Raw genomic sequence first — 16,356 nt, 5'->3', positions numbered from 1 at the left:
AGCGAGGAAATTTCACGACTGGATTTGTTGCACAGGTGGCATCCTATCACAGTTCCACGCTGGAATTCACTGAGCTCCTGAGAGCGACCCATTCTTTCACAAATGTTTGTAAAAACAGTCTGCATGCCTAGGTGCTTGAATTTATACACCTGTGGCCATGGAAGTGATTGGAACACCTGATTCCAATAATTTGGATGGGTGAGCAAATACTTTTGGCAATATAGTGTATATATATATAAGCTACAGCAGCATTTCTATAAACATATAATCCTTTAGGTGAATCTTTGGTTAAAGGTTTCTGATGAGCTGCACCTCTCCGTCTGCTGCAGGTTTTTCTTGGACATAGCCTCCGACTCTCCACCCAGTGATTCGGTCAACCACAGTTTGTCGTTCATCAGTGACGGTAACGTGTTGGCGCTCCACCGCCTGCTGTGGAACAACCAGGAGAGGATTGGCCAGTACCTCTCCAGTAACAGGTCAGGATCGCCCCCATAACTGTTGCTAGCCTTGGTTTAGAAATCAGTTCTGACTAGATGCTTGTCTGCTGGATCTTTCCAGAGACCACAAGGCGGTGGGCAGGCGGCCTTTTGACAAGATGGCCACCCTGCTGGCCTACCTTGGACCGCCAGAACACAAGCCTGTTGCGGACACCCACTGGTCCAGTCTCAACCTAACCAGCTCCAAATTTGAAGAGTTCATGACCAGGTATGAAGTCGACTGCTTTGATTTTTATCTACATTCATACTGGAATGTTTTACTTGACTGACAAAAACTAGCATGTTAGTCACACTTCAGTGTTTCATCAAATGTTAGTCCAAGTAAACATAAAATTCAGTTTTTTACTTATTATTTTTTTAACAAAGGGACAAATATCCAAACCTCCAAATCTGTGTGAAAAGGTGAACACTACACCTGTTCACCAAAAGGTCTTTAGAAGATAGACCACATGCTGAAATCCAGAAAATTGAGGAACAATGACAATGTAGTTCTGGAAAGGGATACAAATCCATTTGTAAAACTTTGGGACTCCATTGAACCAGATTGAGATCCATGATCCATAAATAGTGAAAACACAGGAGAGTAGTGAGGCTTTCTGGGAGGGTACGGCCGACCAAAATCACGAGTGCAGCAACTAATCACCCTGTAGGTCAAAGGAGCCTGATGACATTCAAAGACCTGCAGACCTCACTACCTCAGTTAGGGTCAGAGTTCATTTCTCCACCATCAGAAGGAGATGAAGCAGAAATGGCTGCCTCCCTAAAATGGGAGTCTTTTATCAGATTTATTTTTACTTTTATTTCAAAAGTATTATACCTGGGACTACAGGGGTGCACAAATTTTTACACCAAATGAGACGACGGTCACATTTGGGGCCCTGTCACACCTTGCTTATTAAGCCAGTATATTCCTGATGTCCCAGAATTTCTTAAAACGCTGGCTTACACTGAACTTTCTATTAATTTTTTTTTAAATTTTGGGTATAGAGTATTTATAACGAGTCCAGAACTTATGTCCAACAGCAGCCTGACTTATGTGGCGCCCGGCCTGCATAAAAATATGTCTTTGATCGCGGCATTAACTTAGTTGCTGTTTATCTCCCGTCCAAAAAAGAAAGAAGGTTTGCAGTCACTGCAGATTGAGCGTCATGTCTGCTAGGAAGTTTGTTGGTGGTGGGCGTGAACGCAGGGAGGATCCATCACTCACCTTCTGGCTCACCCTATGATGGGGATGAAGTCTGGAGGAGAACTGACGGTTTCCTCCTGTGAACCCCCTTTATACCAAAACGCTGCCAATACGCCATTATACAGTAGCTGGAAGTTAGAAACACGTTCAGCGCTCGACTGGAACACCTCAGATACGTTATGTGTTGGAGAGAAGTTCTGGATAAATGGTAAATGGCATGTACTTATATAGCGCCTTTATTCAAGTTAGGAGACTTGACCAAAGCGCTTTACACTACATTCATTCACCCATTCACACACACACTCACACACTGATAGTGGCGAGCTACATTGTAGCCACAGCTGCCCTGGGGCTCACTGACAGAAGCGAGGCTGCCGCACACTGGCGCCACCGGGCCCTCTGACCACCATCAGTAGACAATGCAGGTGAAGTGTCTTGCCCAAGGACACAACGACAATGAAAGTCGGAGTCGGGGCTTGAACCGTCAACCCTTCGATTTCAGGGCAAACTCCTACATCCAACGCCACTGTCGCCCCACAGTTACGCACACGTTACGCATAGGTTTAGGATCAGCTAGACGCCAAGACTGATGAGTAACTGACACTTAAGCCAATGTGCAAGTTGCAATTATGTCAACAATCGGATAACTTGCCTGTAACTTATGGCCCATGTGTGAGTATACAGGTGCTGGTCATAAAATTAGAATATCATGAAAAAGTAGATTGATTTCAGTAATTCCATTTAAAAAGTGAAACTTGTATATTATATTCATACATTACATACAAACTCATATATTTCAGATGTTTATTTTGTTTAATTTTGATGATTACAAATGACAACAAATGAAAATCTCAAATTCATCATATCAGAAAATTAGAATATTGTGAAAAGGTTCAAAATTGATGGCCCCTGGTGCCACACTCTAATCAGCTAATTAACTCAAACCACCTGCAAAAGCCTTTAAATGGTCTTTCAGTCTAGTTCTATAGGCTACACAATCATGGGGAAGACTGCTGACTTGACAGTTGTCCAAAAGACGACCATCGACACCTTGCACAAGGAGGGCAAGACACAAAAGGTCATCGCTAAAGAGGCTGGCTGTTCACAGAGCTCAGTGTCCAAGCACATTAATAGAGAGGCGAAGGGAAGGAAAGGATGTGGTCGAAAAAAGTGTACAAGCAAGAGAGATAACCGCACCCTGGAGAGGATTGTGAAACAAAACCCCTTCAAAAATGTGGGGGAGATTCACAAAGAGTGGACTGCAGCTGGAGTGAGTGCTTCAAGAACCACCACACACAGACGTATGAAAGACATGGGTTTCTGCTGTCGCATTCCTTGTGTCAAGCCACTCTTGAACCACAGACAGCGTCAGAAGCGTCTAAAGAGAAACAGGACTGGACTGCTGGTGAGTGGTCCAAAGTCATGTTCTCTGATGAAAGTAAATTTTGCATTTCCTTTGGAAATCAAGGTCCCAGAGTCTGGAGGAAAAGAAGAGAGGCACTTCATCCACGTTGCTTGAAGTCCAGTGTAAAGTTTCCACAGTCAGTGATGGTTTGGGGTGCCATGTCATCTGCTGGTGTTGGTCCATTGTGTTTTCTGAGGTCCAGGGTCAACGCAGCCACATACCAGGAAGTTTTAGAGCACTTCATGCTTCCTGCAGCTGACCAACTTTTTGGAGATGCAGATTTCATTTTCCAACAGGACTTGGCACCTGCACACAGTGCCAAAGCTACCAGTACCTGGTTGAAGGACCATGGTATCCCTGTTCTTAATTGGCCAGCAAACTCTCCTGACCTTAACCCCATAGAAAATCTATGGGGTATTGTGAAGAAGAAGATGCAATACACCAGACCCAACAATTCAGAAGAGCTAAAAGCCACTATTAGAGCAACCTGGGCTATCATAACACCTGAGCAGTGCCACAGACTGATCGACTCCATGCCACGCCGCATTGCTGCAGTAATACAGGCCAAAGGAGGCCCAACTAAATACTGAGTGCTGTACATGCTCATACTTTTCATGTTCATACTTTTCAGTTGGCCAACATTTCTATAAATCCTTTGTTTTTATTGGTCTTCAGTAATATTCTAATTTTCTGATATGATGAATTTGAGATTTTCATTTGTTGTCATTTGTAATCATCAAAATGAAACAAAATAAACATCTGAAATATATGAGTTTGTATGTAATGTATGAATATAATATACAAGTTTCACTTTTTAAATGGAATTACTGAAATCAATCTACTTTTTCATGATATTCTAATTTTATGACCAGCACCTGTACACTACTCCCGTATGTCGACGCGTGCCAGCGTGCTTTAGCGTGCTTTAGCGTGCTCATAGTTTCTACAAAAGGTACCCATAACTTATCCATCATAAGCCAGCGTTTTTGCCAGATTTTTAATAGGTTAGGCATACGCTGGCTAAATCGTGAAGGTGTGACAGGCTTTAACAGGAGTTAAAAAAATAAAAAAGTATGACTAATGCAAAATGTTTTCTTCATAATATCATCTTATTGTTCAACAAGTGACAATCAAACACATTCTTTTATTGTTTAAAATCTAACTTTACAATTTTAAGTGTTTTATTCCTTGTGGCCTGCTAACCCATCCAACTTGGCAGGTTTGGATCAGTAAGACGGGGCAGTTTGTCTCCCTCCCCAGTCCGCAAACTCAGAGTTTAAAGTTTGCAGAGGAAGAGGGACTGAACCTTTTATATCTTTTCTATTTTTAAGGCACCAGGTCCATGAAAAGGAGGAGTTTAAAGCCTTAAAGACGCTGAACATTTTCTACCAGGCAGGCACCTCCAAGACCGGAAATCCTGTGTTCTACTACGTGGCTCGCAGGTAGGACCTCCACTGCTGGAATTCTTTGATTACCAGCACCAACATGTTCAATCAGATCACTTCCCTTGATGGATTTCCTTTGTCATCTGCTAAGAACTGTTACCATGAATGTCCTGAAACATCATCAGGAACAGTTACTGAGAGAATCGGTTCCTTTAAAACTTTTACTGAATGAACAAAACCTCAACTGATGGCTGATTCACATGGCAAGATTTAGAACTCAGGAGATAAAACTTAGACCTTTAATATATGCTGTTAACTCCAAAGAAAGAGATTGTGGTACTAGTCAGGTAACCTGAGGTCCTGACTTGTGCTCTACAGTCCCTTGTTTTTCACTTCTGTCTCATAATGTCCTGCATTTGACTTTCCATCAATAATCCATCAAAAGGCAACCATTATCTGTTCATAAGTGGTGACAGGTGGTGGTCTGCCCAAGTTATGTTAAAATTTTACTGCAATTTTAAGTATTCAGAAATTGTTGATGGAAAATGCAAAAGAAGATAAACATTTTGTCTCACCAACTTTGATTCTGTTCAATGTTCGTAGTAGGGATAGGACGATTTATGAAAACCGTCCGAATCGTTCGGTTTGACTGTCTCTGTTCGGTTCGCGTGTGTTTCGTTCGGTTCATGCCCTGCTCCTTTTTCTCATAGGCGAAGCGTTTACACTCCAGAGCAGAAGGTGGCGCTACTGCGACCAAAGCCAACCACCAGTAGTAAACAAGAAGAAGAAGAAGCAGCAGCGTAGCCGGGTGTAGCAGGGATAAAAATCAGTTGTTGTGGAGAATTGTGTGGGTATGGCGAGTGGGAAGAACAGGAGTTGGAAGACGCGCCAGCAGCACTTTATAGGTCTGCTGTATGGGACCACTTTGCATTTAGAGTGACCTACGATGACGGCGGAAAGAAAGCTGTGGATAAAAGTGCAACAGTGTGCAAGCATTGTGCAACACGTTTTGTTTATGCTAAACAGCAACATGACCAACATGTCATGCTAAGCCCGAAATCCCTCATACTCAATCAGCGCTCCGCCCCGCTGCGCTCCAGGCCGCCTGCACAGAGCAAAGCCTGCAGCCTCCGCTGTGGCTCCCATGCGAGATGATTAAATTCAAAGCAGCAAAACATGTGGAAATGATCCAGGGTTTCCGGGGATCATTAAAAATAATTAAAATTCATAATTTTTTTTTTCCATTAATTTCATAAATTTTTATTTTTTCATAAATTTTTATAATTTTTATTAATTTTTTTATTTTTCGGTGTAACAATAAACATATACCGAACCGAAAACCGTGACCACGAAACCGTGAACTAAACCGAACCGTGGATTTTGTGAACCGTTCCACTCCTAGTTCGTAGCTCATCTGTGTGTTTCCTGGACGGGGCCGCCTGTGGAGCTGGTTGACAGCTGCCTTTTGTATCTATGCTTCTTTTTCTATGTCTGCTTCTGTCTCCTTGAACCCCAGTGGGCCTCAGCAGATGGCCGCTCACACTGAGCCTGGTTCTGCTGGAGGTTTCTTCCTGTTCAAAGGGAGTTTTTCCTCTCCACTATCGTCACAAGCATGCTTGGCGTAAAGGAATCATAGACATAATATAAGCAGACCCGCATCGACAGCTTTCGCCTATGAGCACTGACGTGATTTGTTGGCGCCATCTTGGGGCGGTCGACAGCTCCACTCAGTGTAATGTGTTGAGCAGGAACAGAATCAATTTAATCAATTTTAAATTGCTGAATATTAAATTTAATTCCATGTTTTTTTTTGTTTTGTTTTTTTCTAAAAACAAAAACAAATGTTTCAGTGCTTGTAAATATTCTTAGTAGAGTTAAGACTAATAGAATATTCTGATTGGATGCATTCATGTTGCAAATCACAGCTACTCAGACATTTTTATTACTATATACAAAAAACATTTTTATACAGGTATACACAAATATATATGCACCCCTCTCTCTCTTTGTGTGTGAATATATGCTCAAAAAACTGATTACTACACAAAGTTATCCTTTGATTCATCGATTCAAAGAAAAATTTGCTGCACAATGCTGAAGCATCCTCCTTCTTCTCTGGTTAAACCAGCTGCTTATGGTAGCAGGTCGACCTCCCCAAGATGGCGCCAGTAATTCCTGCGCAGCAACAGTCAATGTGGGGTCTACTCTTATATTATGTCTATGTGAGGGATTGCCTTCGATTCAATGAGTCTATGCAATCAGCTGGTTTTCCTTAAATATCAGTCTGACTGGATGATCTGGTTGAATTGTCTCTGTAAAGTGTCTGGAGATGAAGTGTGAATTGGTGCTATAGAAATAAACTGAATTGAAATTGAATTGTTCAGACTACAGCTTGTTAATAGTTGACTGATAGATGCAGCTAAATTTGACTAAAGATAACTTTTTGGTGTTAAACTGGTTGGAATTCTGTCTGCGGTGCCGCAGCACAAAGTGCCCGAAGCGGCTCGATTAGGGTGCTGTGTCCTCGATGCAGCAATCCCAGGCTGTGATCCAGACCGTTGCTGCATAGGAACCTCTGCAACATCTTGGCCCCTTCTCTTTCTTCAAAGTGTCCAGTAGTGCAGAAGCAGGGTGCCGCCATTTTGACCATCAATGCTGGAAATATCCATCAATCCACCAATTTTAGAATTAGGGTTAACACTCAGAGAAGAAGATAAAGGCTTTAAGTTTGGTTAGGTTTTCTCCAAAACTTCCAGTGTAAACTTTCTTTTCTTTATTTGATAGAACCTAATTGCCAAAAACACAGACGATCAAATGAACAAAGAACATTGTTTAAACATCTCTACCGATGTCAGATCATTTATGTAAGAAAAAACAAACTAGAAAGTGAAGTATAAATTAAAACTTTGATTTAGTGTTAGTTATGAAATGAGAGAATTTCATATAAAAAAAAAAAAAATTATCCAAATAAACCAACTCTTGATGTTTATGTAAAAAGGCGGCATCTTGCTCCTGGAATCGGATGGTTCTCCTTTCTTCACCTCCTTCCTGCCTGTTTACTTTCATAGCTTTTCTGTTAGCCTGATGTACAAATGACCTCCATGAAATAACCGGTTATTCATCATATCTCCAACTTTTCCATGTTTTATTATGTATTTCTTCACAAAAAGAGAAACATTTCCATACACTTGTGATCTTAATGATATATAGTAAACATTATATTTATTAAAGGTAAAGTCCCATCAGCAAGGAATAATCAATGGATCATTATTTATGCCTAAAACTAATACGTTTGCAGTGATTTAATTAATTCAGCATTAATCTGTAAAAAAAAAAAAATAGATACAAATTTTTGTCGCAATCAATGAGTCTGGGAGCGGCCATTTTTGCCCAAATATAGTAACCCCTCCCTCCTGCCATCTTCCAGCAGTGACGTCACGGTGCGGTAAGCCTAGCACCATTCTCCCCGCTTTACAAGCTAAATCAATGGGAACTACTAGACACATCTGCAATCAACAACAATTATTGAAGATTTCCAGAGGACTTCACCATTGAAATTCACCAGAGCTATAGTGAAACTGACAATGCCCACGTGCATGGCAGCTGGATGCTGGAATACATCGGGTAAAAGTGAAAAATCTTTTTATTTGTTTCACCTTTCTGATTCCTGATCCTCCACGGACGGGTTGGTCATTGGATCGCCAACTTGAAGAGGGAGGATTTGCCATCGAACTTCTGGCCAGAGAAAAAACACATAATATGTAGCCAACATTTGGAAGAAGAATGTTTTCAAGATGACTTGGATAATAGCGCGTTGTGACAAACACCAGATACAGCACTGGGACTTGATCAACAGCCGATACCGCACCGTGACGTCACAAACCAGTAGGTGGCAGTAGTGTTCTTTGACAAACATGGATGCCTCCAGTAAAGCACATTCACATGAAAATTACTCTGAATTAAAAACACTTATTTATTGAACAGGATGTATTAATTTCATATTTAAAACTTTCAGAAGTTTGAATTCTGAATATGACCAGACTTCTATTTTAACATCTGAAGCATCAGGGTATCTGGGTATCTTTCCCTGAGAATACTAGTTTCCTACATGCTGGTTGCTATTGTACAAAGTAAAAAATTTAGAGTCACAATTTTCATCTGAGGCTCAACTGTCTGAGCGCTGCTCACAGAGCTGGCCATCTTGGGCTTAACGGTGCTGGTGTCTTCAGAGACGCTGTGAGACTTTGTAGAGGACGTCCACACCAACAACCCGGTCTGATACAGAGAAGGGTTTTCCTCATAGGTAGAGGTGACCATGATGGTCCTTGAAGTGGACACGTCATCATATCCTTCTCCTCTGTTGTTCACCCAGAGGGTTTCCTCTGTAAGTGGAGCTGGCTCCGGTTCTCCGTCTCTGGTGGCCAGATGGTTTTGTCCACAGACGGGTCGTGTAAAGCAGGGACATCCCAGAACGGTTGCACCAGTTTTCTCTGCCCACTGAAGGATTCCCGTTATGTTCTCCTCTTCACATGCCCAGGGATTATCTCCAAGAGTTATGGTTTCCAGTGCCGTCAGTTTATCAAACACGCCTCCCGTCAGACTGGAGAAGTGGTTAGCATGCAGGTACAGTTTGAGCAGCCTCGGAAGGCGGTCCAGAGACCCAGGCAGAATCTGAACCAAATAGTTAAAAGACAAATCGATGCTCTCCAGGTTCTGAGGCATGTTGGTGGGCACGGTCCAGAATCTGTTATGGCTGAGATTCAGAGATTTAACGCTGAGGAGGGTGTTGTTGATGAAAACTATTCTCTCCAGTTCATTGTGTGACAGATCCAGCTGTTTAAGGTTCCAGTGGAAAGCTGTGTCATTCTTGTCCAGAGAGCGAAGATGGTTCCATGATGCTTTAATGTCCCACAAAGACCTGGGCAGGACAGGCGGCAGGCTTTCCAGGTGGTTGAAGGACAGATCCAGGGTTCGTAGCTGAGCGTAGTGGCCGAGCTCGCCGCCGAGGACTTGCAAGCTGTCAGAAAAGACTTTTTTTACAGACTTGCATAAAATTCTACATGCAACCATCCCGTTAAAGCATATTATTGTGTTAGGATTAACTTAAACGATGAAACTAAGACTTTTAAGCCCTTGAAGATGGATTCATGCTCACTTCTTTGTACTTGGCTATCATTTGCCTCCTATCTGACTGCAGCATTTATTCTCACTCCTAAAAACAAACATTTTCTAGTATGTATTATTTTAACCTCTTGCATGAGGTGCTTGGAGGCTGCAGTGTAGACCTACAGTTGCTTACCTGTTAAAAGACAAGTTGAGGAACCTGATATTGTGCTGCAGGCCGCGTGGCAGCTTGGTCAGCCCTCTAGAAGAACAGTCCGCATCACGGTGACCCCCACTACAAGAGCACACGGACGGACAGACGGACAGGACGCAGCCTCCCAAAAGCCCGCAGAGAAGCAGAAGAAAGAAGGACGCAAGCATGGTCAGGGCTCTGAAGACAGAAAGAAGGTGTTTACCAGAGATCTTTAGAAGAAAGGGTTTTAACAACTGTTATATGGAAAAATCTTTTTGTTCATAGTCTGGTTCTGCTGGAGTTTTCTTCATGTTAAAAGGGAGTTTTTCCTCTCCACTGTCTCCATTGATGAGTCAATGCAATCAACTGGTTTTCCTTAGATAGAAAACTTTAAATGAATTTGACTGGATGAACTGGTTGAACTGTAAAGTGCCTTGAGATGACATGTTGTGAAATGGCGCTATAGAAATAAACTGAATTGAATTCAGTATAATTTAGTTTTTCATGTTTGTCTGGATTTGTAGGATTTCACGGAAAAATTAGGCTTCACACAGCATTGTGTTGTCATAGTGTTGGTCTTAATGATTTGTGCAGGATTAGGGTCACGTGGCGTTTATTCTGGAAACCGCCTCAATGTCCCCAGACAATAAGGAACGCTATCCCTAAACTTAGCAGGTTTCTAAGAAACCATCAGCTTTCACATCTATTATTCAGTTTTAGACTTGGGGAACATCTCTCACTACAGGTCCCACAAACTGGGAGGGATTTCTGGTCACAGACAAAAGCCCTTCATAGTCCTAAAATAAAGAGGAATGCGGGTTTTTTTTTTTTTTTTTTTTTTTTGTTAGAGTATGGTGGAAAAAGTTTTTTCCCTCGTTTCACAGAAAGCCACAGATTTATCAAATAAAGGAAAAGGTTCAGGAGTCTCAGAAAATTGGAAAGGTTTAGCTATTAGAACATCGTGGTCTTTAATACCCTAATCAGCTAATTAACTCCAAACTGCTGCTGATTTGTTAGATGTACTTCCATATCCCCCCATTTACTCTTTTACCTCTCAAGTCACCTTGAGAAGTCATCTAATTTGTTGACAGCATCTAACAGTGTTATTAAATATCGTTTTTAATTAAATGCAGCAGTAAAATCTTCCAAGGTGTTTAGAGAATGGGGATTAGTGATGTGTTCTTCGTTTGGTCACATGACAGCGGTGGGGAAACAGAAGCACAGCCAGCGGTGTGGTTTGTTTTCACTGTGTCAAAGGGAAGGGAAGTGTATCAGAAATGAATATTGACCTAAAGGTTCACATCATGGTGACACTCTAATATAGAACAGGTTCAAACAGGATCCACAGGACGCTTTCCAGCCACTGCAAACTGACACATTTTGCTCCCATCTGTTTCCCCCAACGTGCATCAGCACATTAGTACGGAGCCCCTAAAGCGACATGGAGGGAAAAAATAAACTTTTGCGAGATCTCGCAAAACTATTGCGGGATCTCGCGAAAGTATTAAGGGATCTCGCAGTAGAAGATGGATTTAAGAAATAAATTCTACTAATACTGATTTCATGGAACATTTGTTATGTTATGTCATGTTGCGTTATGTACGTTTATGATCTATTTTGACCATACATAAACCTCAGGGATCACATTCTATGGAAGATAAACAGTCTTATTGGAATCTGCCTTTTTTTTAACACCGAATTTTAAACACGTATTTTTTTTTTACACAGAATTTTAAACACTAAATTTTTTTAGACATTGAATTCCTTACACAATTCACCATTCAGCCGGGAACAGCGCTGAGCCCAGCCGTTGTGTCACGTGACCAAATTAGCTAATTTAATTGGCTAGAAGCTGCTCGATTCTATCGAGTGTAAATTGCTTTCGCTTAAAGCTACAGTGTGTAATTTTCAGCGACATCTAGCGGTCAGACTACAGACCGCAGCAACATGAACATCTCCCCCCCACCGCTTCTCCCCCCCAACAGTACGGCGAGCGTTACGGGACAAAATTTCTTCTACGACGTCCACATCACCTACCCTCTCAAGTGATGAGGTTTGTTTACATAGATAATTTTACAGATAGTATTTCATTAGTCTGTGTAGGGTATAGATTTCATGTAGACTTAAGATAATAAATATACCCGTTATTTTTTCTACATCGTTGTGACGTCTTGGTGAGCTGCTTTGCATGGTGATATAAACAGACGAAGTAATTGTAGTCATTAGTTTAACAGCGAGATTGTGTTCGCTGGAAGAATATATCCCCCGTTTACAGAGTCCAAGTCATTTCGGTGGCACGGGGGTTACAACGCGAGGGAGAGGGAGAGGACGAGGGCGAAGGCAGGGAGGCCGTGCAGCTAGGGCCAGGCGAGAGAGGGGAGCCAGCGGGGTGAGAGCAGAGGAGGAAAGGCTTGAAGATCTCCAAAGGAGCCGGAGAGAAGTAACCGAGGTATATATCCAGAAAATTATTTTACAGAAAATTACTGAATCATTACCTGTGAAACGTCAGGGACGTTGCTGAATAAGTATACTGGAGAGTAACAGCATCATCACGCAGCATGTTATTGTTTTAGACAGGTCTGAGCATCCTGTACTCCAAAAACTGCAGTGATATTAGACAATTGTGTGTGTAGGATTAATTACCTGTCCAAGAGAAAACTGGCAACTTGAGCGTCACTTTGAAAACCTTTTTCCTCCATCAGTGACTTCCATCGTGTAAATGCCGTGCCAATGTTGATCCGTGTTTTTTGCCGTTTCTTGTCACGCTTGCGTTTATTCTCGTCGTGTTTCCGCTTCTTAGATGACGGGGGTTCGGTGTCCGCCGCTTTTCGTTGTGATACAGAGTAGGCATGATCCTCCATTCGTCTGATGTTTGGCCACACAGTGCCAAACAGTTTGCAAAGTCACTCACGCCTGCCGCCTTGTTCACCTTTCTTGTTACTGAGGCGCAGTATACCTGCTTCTTCTTCTTCTTTGGTTTCAGGCAGACTAAACGCTTCTCAGGCATAATACTGCCATCTACTGTTCAGTACCGTCTCAGTTAATCTCTCTCAACTTGCCGTAGTTATTTTTGAGCGTCATGGGAGATCTCGCAATCGCTAGTTTGTTGCCTCTGCGCTTGCCGTAGCGCAAAGATGTCAGCCTCCATGGCTGCGAGACCCGCTCCTATGTAATTATAAATAACGAATTCTAAGGCAACGCAAATATTATGGTTAAAAGGCTGAGCTCATAGGTGATGATAAATAACATAGTTATGTATAATATATTAAATTTCTGACTTTATATGCCAGTAATTATTACACACTGTAGCTTTAAGTTCACCAAAAGGTCAACACATTTGCGGCTACATATTTTTGCAGCTGAATTTTTTTCTGGTGAATTTTTACCAGATAAAAATTGAGTGTTAGGAATTAAATGTCTAAAAAAATTTAGTGCTTATAATTTGGTGTTAAAAAAATTCCGTGTTTAAAATTTGGTGTTAAAAAAATTCAGTATTTAAAATTCGGTGTTAAAAAAACTGTGTTTAAAATTCGGTGTTAAAAAAAAATTTATGTTTAAAATTCGGTGTTAAAAAAACTCAGTGTTTAAAATTTGGTGTTAAAAAAATTCAGTGTTTAAAATTCGGTGTTAATAAATTCAGTGATTAAAATTTGGTTAAAAAGTTCAGTGTTAAAAATTCAGTGTTAAAAAAAATTTAATGTTTAAAATTCGGTGTTAAAAAAACTCAGTGTTTAAAATTCGGTGTTCATAAATTCAGTGATTAAAATTTGTTTAAAAAGTTCAGTGTTTAAAATTCGGTGTTAAAAAATGTAGTGTTTAAAATTCGGTGTTAAAAAAATTCAGTGTTTAAAATTCGGTGTTAAAAAAATTCAGTATTTAAGATTCAGTGTTAAAAAAATTCAGTGTTTAAAATTCGGTGTTAAAAAAATTCAGTATTTAAGATTCAGTGTTAAAAAAATTCAGTGTTTAAAATTCGGTGTTAAAAAAATTCAGTGTAAAAAAAAAAAGGCAGATTCCAATGAGACTGTTTTTCTTCCATAACATTCCAGTTATTGTTAAAATCCATCTTGTTAACCCCTACTTGGTGCTTCAGGAACCCCTCAGGGGCCCATTCCTGTCTTCTTAGGGCAGTAATCTACCTCTGTAGATAAACATGAAAATTTATTTTTCTTTTGACTTTAACTTAGGGCGACCAGTCGTCCTCTTTTTCCCGGACATGTCCTACTTTTCATACCTAAAAATGTCCGGGGAGAATTTAAAAATTGTGCGGGATTTTGGTCGACTACAGTGCAGCACTTAGTCGAAACGGAGCCAGTGGGCGACGGAGGCAGGGAGCCAGCGGAGGTAACAGGTTGGATGCAGCTATCTGTGTTCAGAGTGTTTTGAGGCTGTTTTTTTTTTTTTTTTCCTCTCTCCTGCTGCTCCCATGTTCCACATCTCAGTCTACCATCATCAGATCTGTCCCTTTGAGACATCTGATTTTCGGTCGCATTTCACCTAAGTACAGAGTAGCTATGCGGAGGAGGAGAGACACAGCAGCACTCAGAGAATTTAAGCAGCAGATACTTCGATGGTTAATTAAAAGTTAGGAGACGGGTTGGTTAAAAAAAATTAGAGATCATGCCGCTGAAAAATCTGTTAGTTAGACATACGGAGCTTTTTCAGCTAAAAATGGCAACGGATTGTAAGTTTAAATAAGTTGGTATTATGATGCAAGAAGGTTGAGAAAACATGGTTTGTTCTTTTTCTAGTTATAAAATCTTGGATTCTCAGGGGACAATGACTCACAGTTACAGGTTAAAATGAACATGTTTTTTCTTACTGTGCAGACAGAATCAGACTGCAGAGCTTCTACATATCTTTAATTTTAGTTTCTGGCATCATTATATCAGTAAAGAGGTTCATAAATGTTTTTAAGCAGAGCACAGAGAGAAGTAGGGAGAGCTGCAGATTTAAGGTGAAACAGATTTACTGGGAAATGCAACATGCAATAAAATATATCTCCAAGTTTACCACAAAGTTTACAAGAAAAAAATGTTATGTTATATTTAAAATGCATCATATTCAATTTTTTCTGGATGGAATTGAAATTGTACTTCTAGGGATGCATGATATATGAACTTTGGAATCGGCTCTTATTATTTTTTTCATGCATTGATGTTTTGGGGCCCTATATTTGTAATGCACTAAAAGGCATCTCTCTAACATCTATAAATATAAGTATCATGTATTTTGGTCTTGTGTTTTCAAAAATAGGAAAGCTTTCAATAAATATGTTTGAGCTCTTTTTTCTTTGGGAAAAAGAACCCAAGGAAAGGGAAGCTGTCGGTGGTTTTCAGATTTCTGCGTTGGATTTTTAGGTTTAACGGTTTGATTATAAAGCTGTTAGACCACCGTTGGCTTTAGATTAATACCATGAGTGCAAATATTTCAGAAGCTACCCCTTTAAATTCTGCCAATAAGGAAACATGCTGCAATGCAACAAACACATTTAGAGCAGTAGGTTGTGTTTCTATAAACGCATGTCATCTGCTCAATGAGGGCAGATATTCTGCTGCAGATGTGCTTTTCATCCAGGCCGCTAATCTTTATTCACTGTGTGACTCTAAAAAGGAAGGAAACAACTTATCTCCATGTCTGTTCAGCGTGTGAGCCACAGTCTTCTGGTGAATCGGCAGGATTCCTACATTTACATCAATGTTTCTAGCTTTGGTACCATGCCAGGATCACTCACCTTGTCATGTCAGTAGTAGCAGCATCTCTTCTCCTCTCTGGATGTTAACTTTTCAAGCTCCAACTTATTCCTTTGTGCATTTTAGATCATTGGTCTCAAGCTTTTTTTCTGGCCTCCAGTGCATCTAGAGACACGTCTTTGCACATGTTAGCGCCGGCTCTGTTCTGCTCCCTGCTCTGGAGGGATTGCAGGGAGAGAAAGGAGACAGGAATGCAGCAAAGAGCCAGTCCACCGGCCTTTGATGAGGCAAGCATAATGTGGAGAGGGGGGGTGTTCAATAGGGAAAGCGCTTTTTTTCAGGATGCTGCATCTTTAGTTTTCTTGTTGGGGGTTTCTGTATTCATTAGAGACTAGTTAAGTTGGATTTCTGGGGGGTTTCTGCCTTTTTTTGTAATTTAAAGAACATCTTTGTTACTAAAACTTTGGCCTAATCTGTTTTTTATTCGGACAGACATAAAGGTTGAAAGAATTTGAATGCAATGCAATTTAAAGTTTAAAGTATGCTTTTAGAGATAATCTGTCCAGCTGTTTAATATATCACTCAGTCTGTTCCTTCTGGCTGATTTAGAGGGGACCCTCAGTGACTGAGCTCTCAGTGATGGGGCAGTACCTCTGGCTCCGTACGGAGCATAGTTCACAACCAGCAGTTGAAATAATACTTTTCTCTACAAAGCAAAACTGTGTGTTTAAAAATAAATATGTCTGATCTAAAAAGTGCAGAAAGTCACCTCCTTAACGTAGCTTTGATCATTTGTGAAATATTCTAAAACATATTTCACAGGTGGAGGAGGTGCAAAACCATGATATTAATCATATTCTCCTAATTTAACACATTTTATTGTTATGAGTAGTT

General features: G+C 40.7%; 2 protein-coding genes across 3 annotated transcripts in view; one reads left to right on the top strand and one right to left on the bottom strand.

Moving 5' to 3' along the window:
• Positions 1 to 16,356, top strand: part of nf1a (neurofibromin 1a) — a 149,220-nt gene that overhangs the window by 89,995 nt on the left and 42,869 nt on the right. For both annotated transcript variants that reach the window (XM_038303004.1, XM_038303003.1), the window contains exons 33-35: positions 330 to 476; positions 559 to 705; positions 4,420 to 4,530. In XM_038303004.1, coding sequence (XP_038158932.1) covers positions 330 to 476; positions 559 to 705; positions 4,420 to 4,530 — 405 coding nt within the window. The remainder of the gene's footprint in view (positions 1 to 329; positions 477 to 558; positions 706 to 4,419; positions 4,531 to 16,356) is intronic.
• On the bottom strand, positions 8,432 to 15,818 carry omgb (oligodendrocyte myelin glycoprotein b). The gene is made up of 3 exons (XM_038303006.1): positions 15,504 to 15,818; positions 9,773 to 9,967; positions 8,432 to 9,490 (listed from the first exon to the last, which is right to left on the bottom strand). The coding sequence occupies exons 1-3, from the start codon at positions 15,509 to 15,511 to the stop codon at positions 8,578 to 8,580; spliced, it is 1,116 nt and encodes a 371-aa protein (XP_038158934.1). The 5' UTR covers positions 15,512 to 15,818; the 3' UTR covers positions 8,432 to 8,577.

This window comes from Cyprinodon tularosa, unplaced genomic scaffold (assembly GCF_016077235.1).
Source record: "Cyprinodon tularosa strain WSP-4 unplaced genomic scaffold, ASM1607723v1 ctg500, whole genome shotgun sequence".
NCBI classification, from domain to species: domain Eukaryota; kingdom Metazoa; phylum Chordata; class Actinopteri; order Cyprinodontiformes; family Cyprinodontidae; genus Cyprinodon; species Cyprinodon tularosa.
This window is presented reverse-complemented; position numbering and strand designations above follow the sequence as displayed.

Bases quoted from the DNA above. Each gene is read 5' to 3' on its own strand.
- omgb (XM_038303006.1), bottom strand. The intron at 9,491-9,772 runs GTAAGCAACTGT...CTTTTCTGACAG, and splicing joins CTCAACTTGTCTTTTAACAG to CTTGCAAGTCCTCGGCGGCG.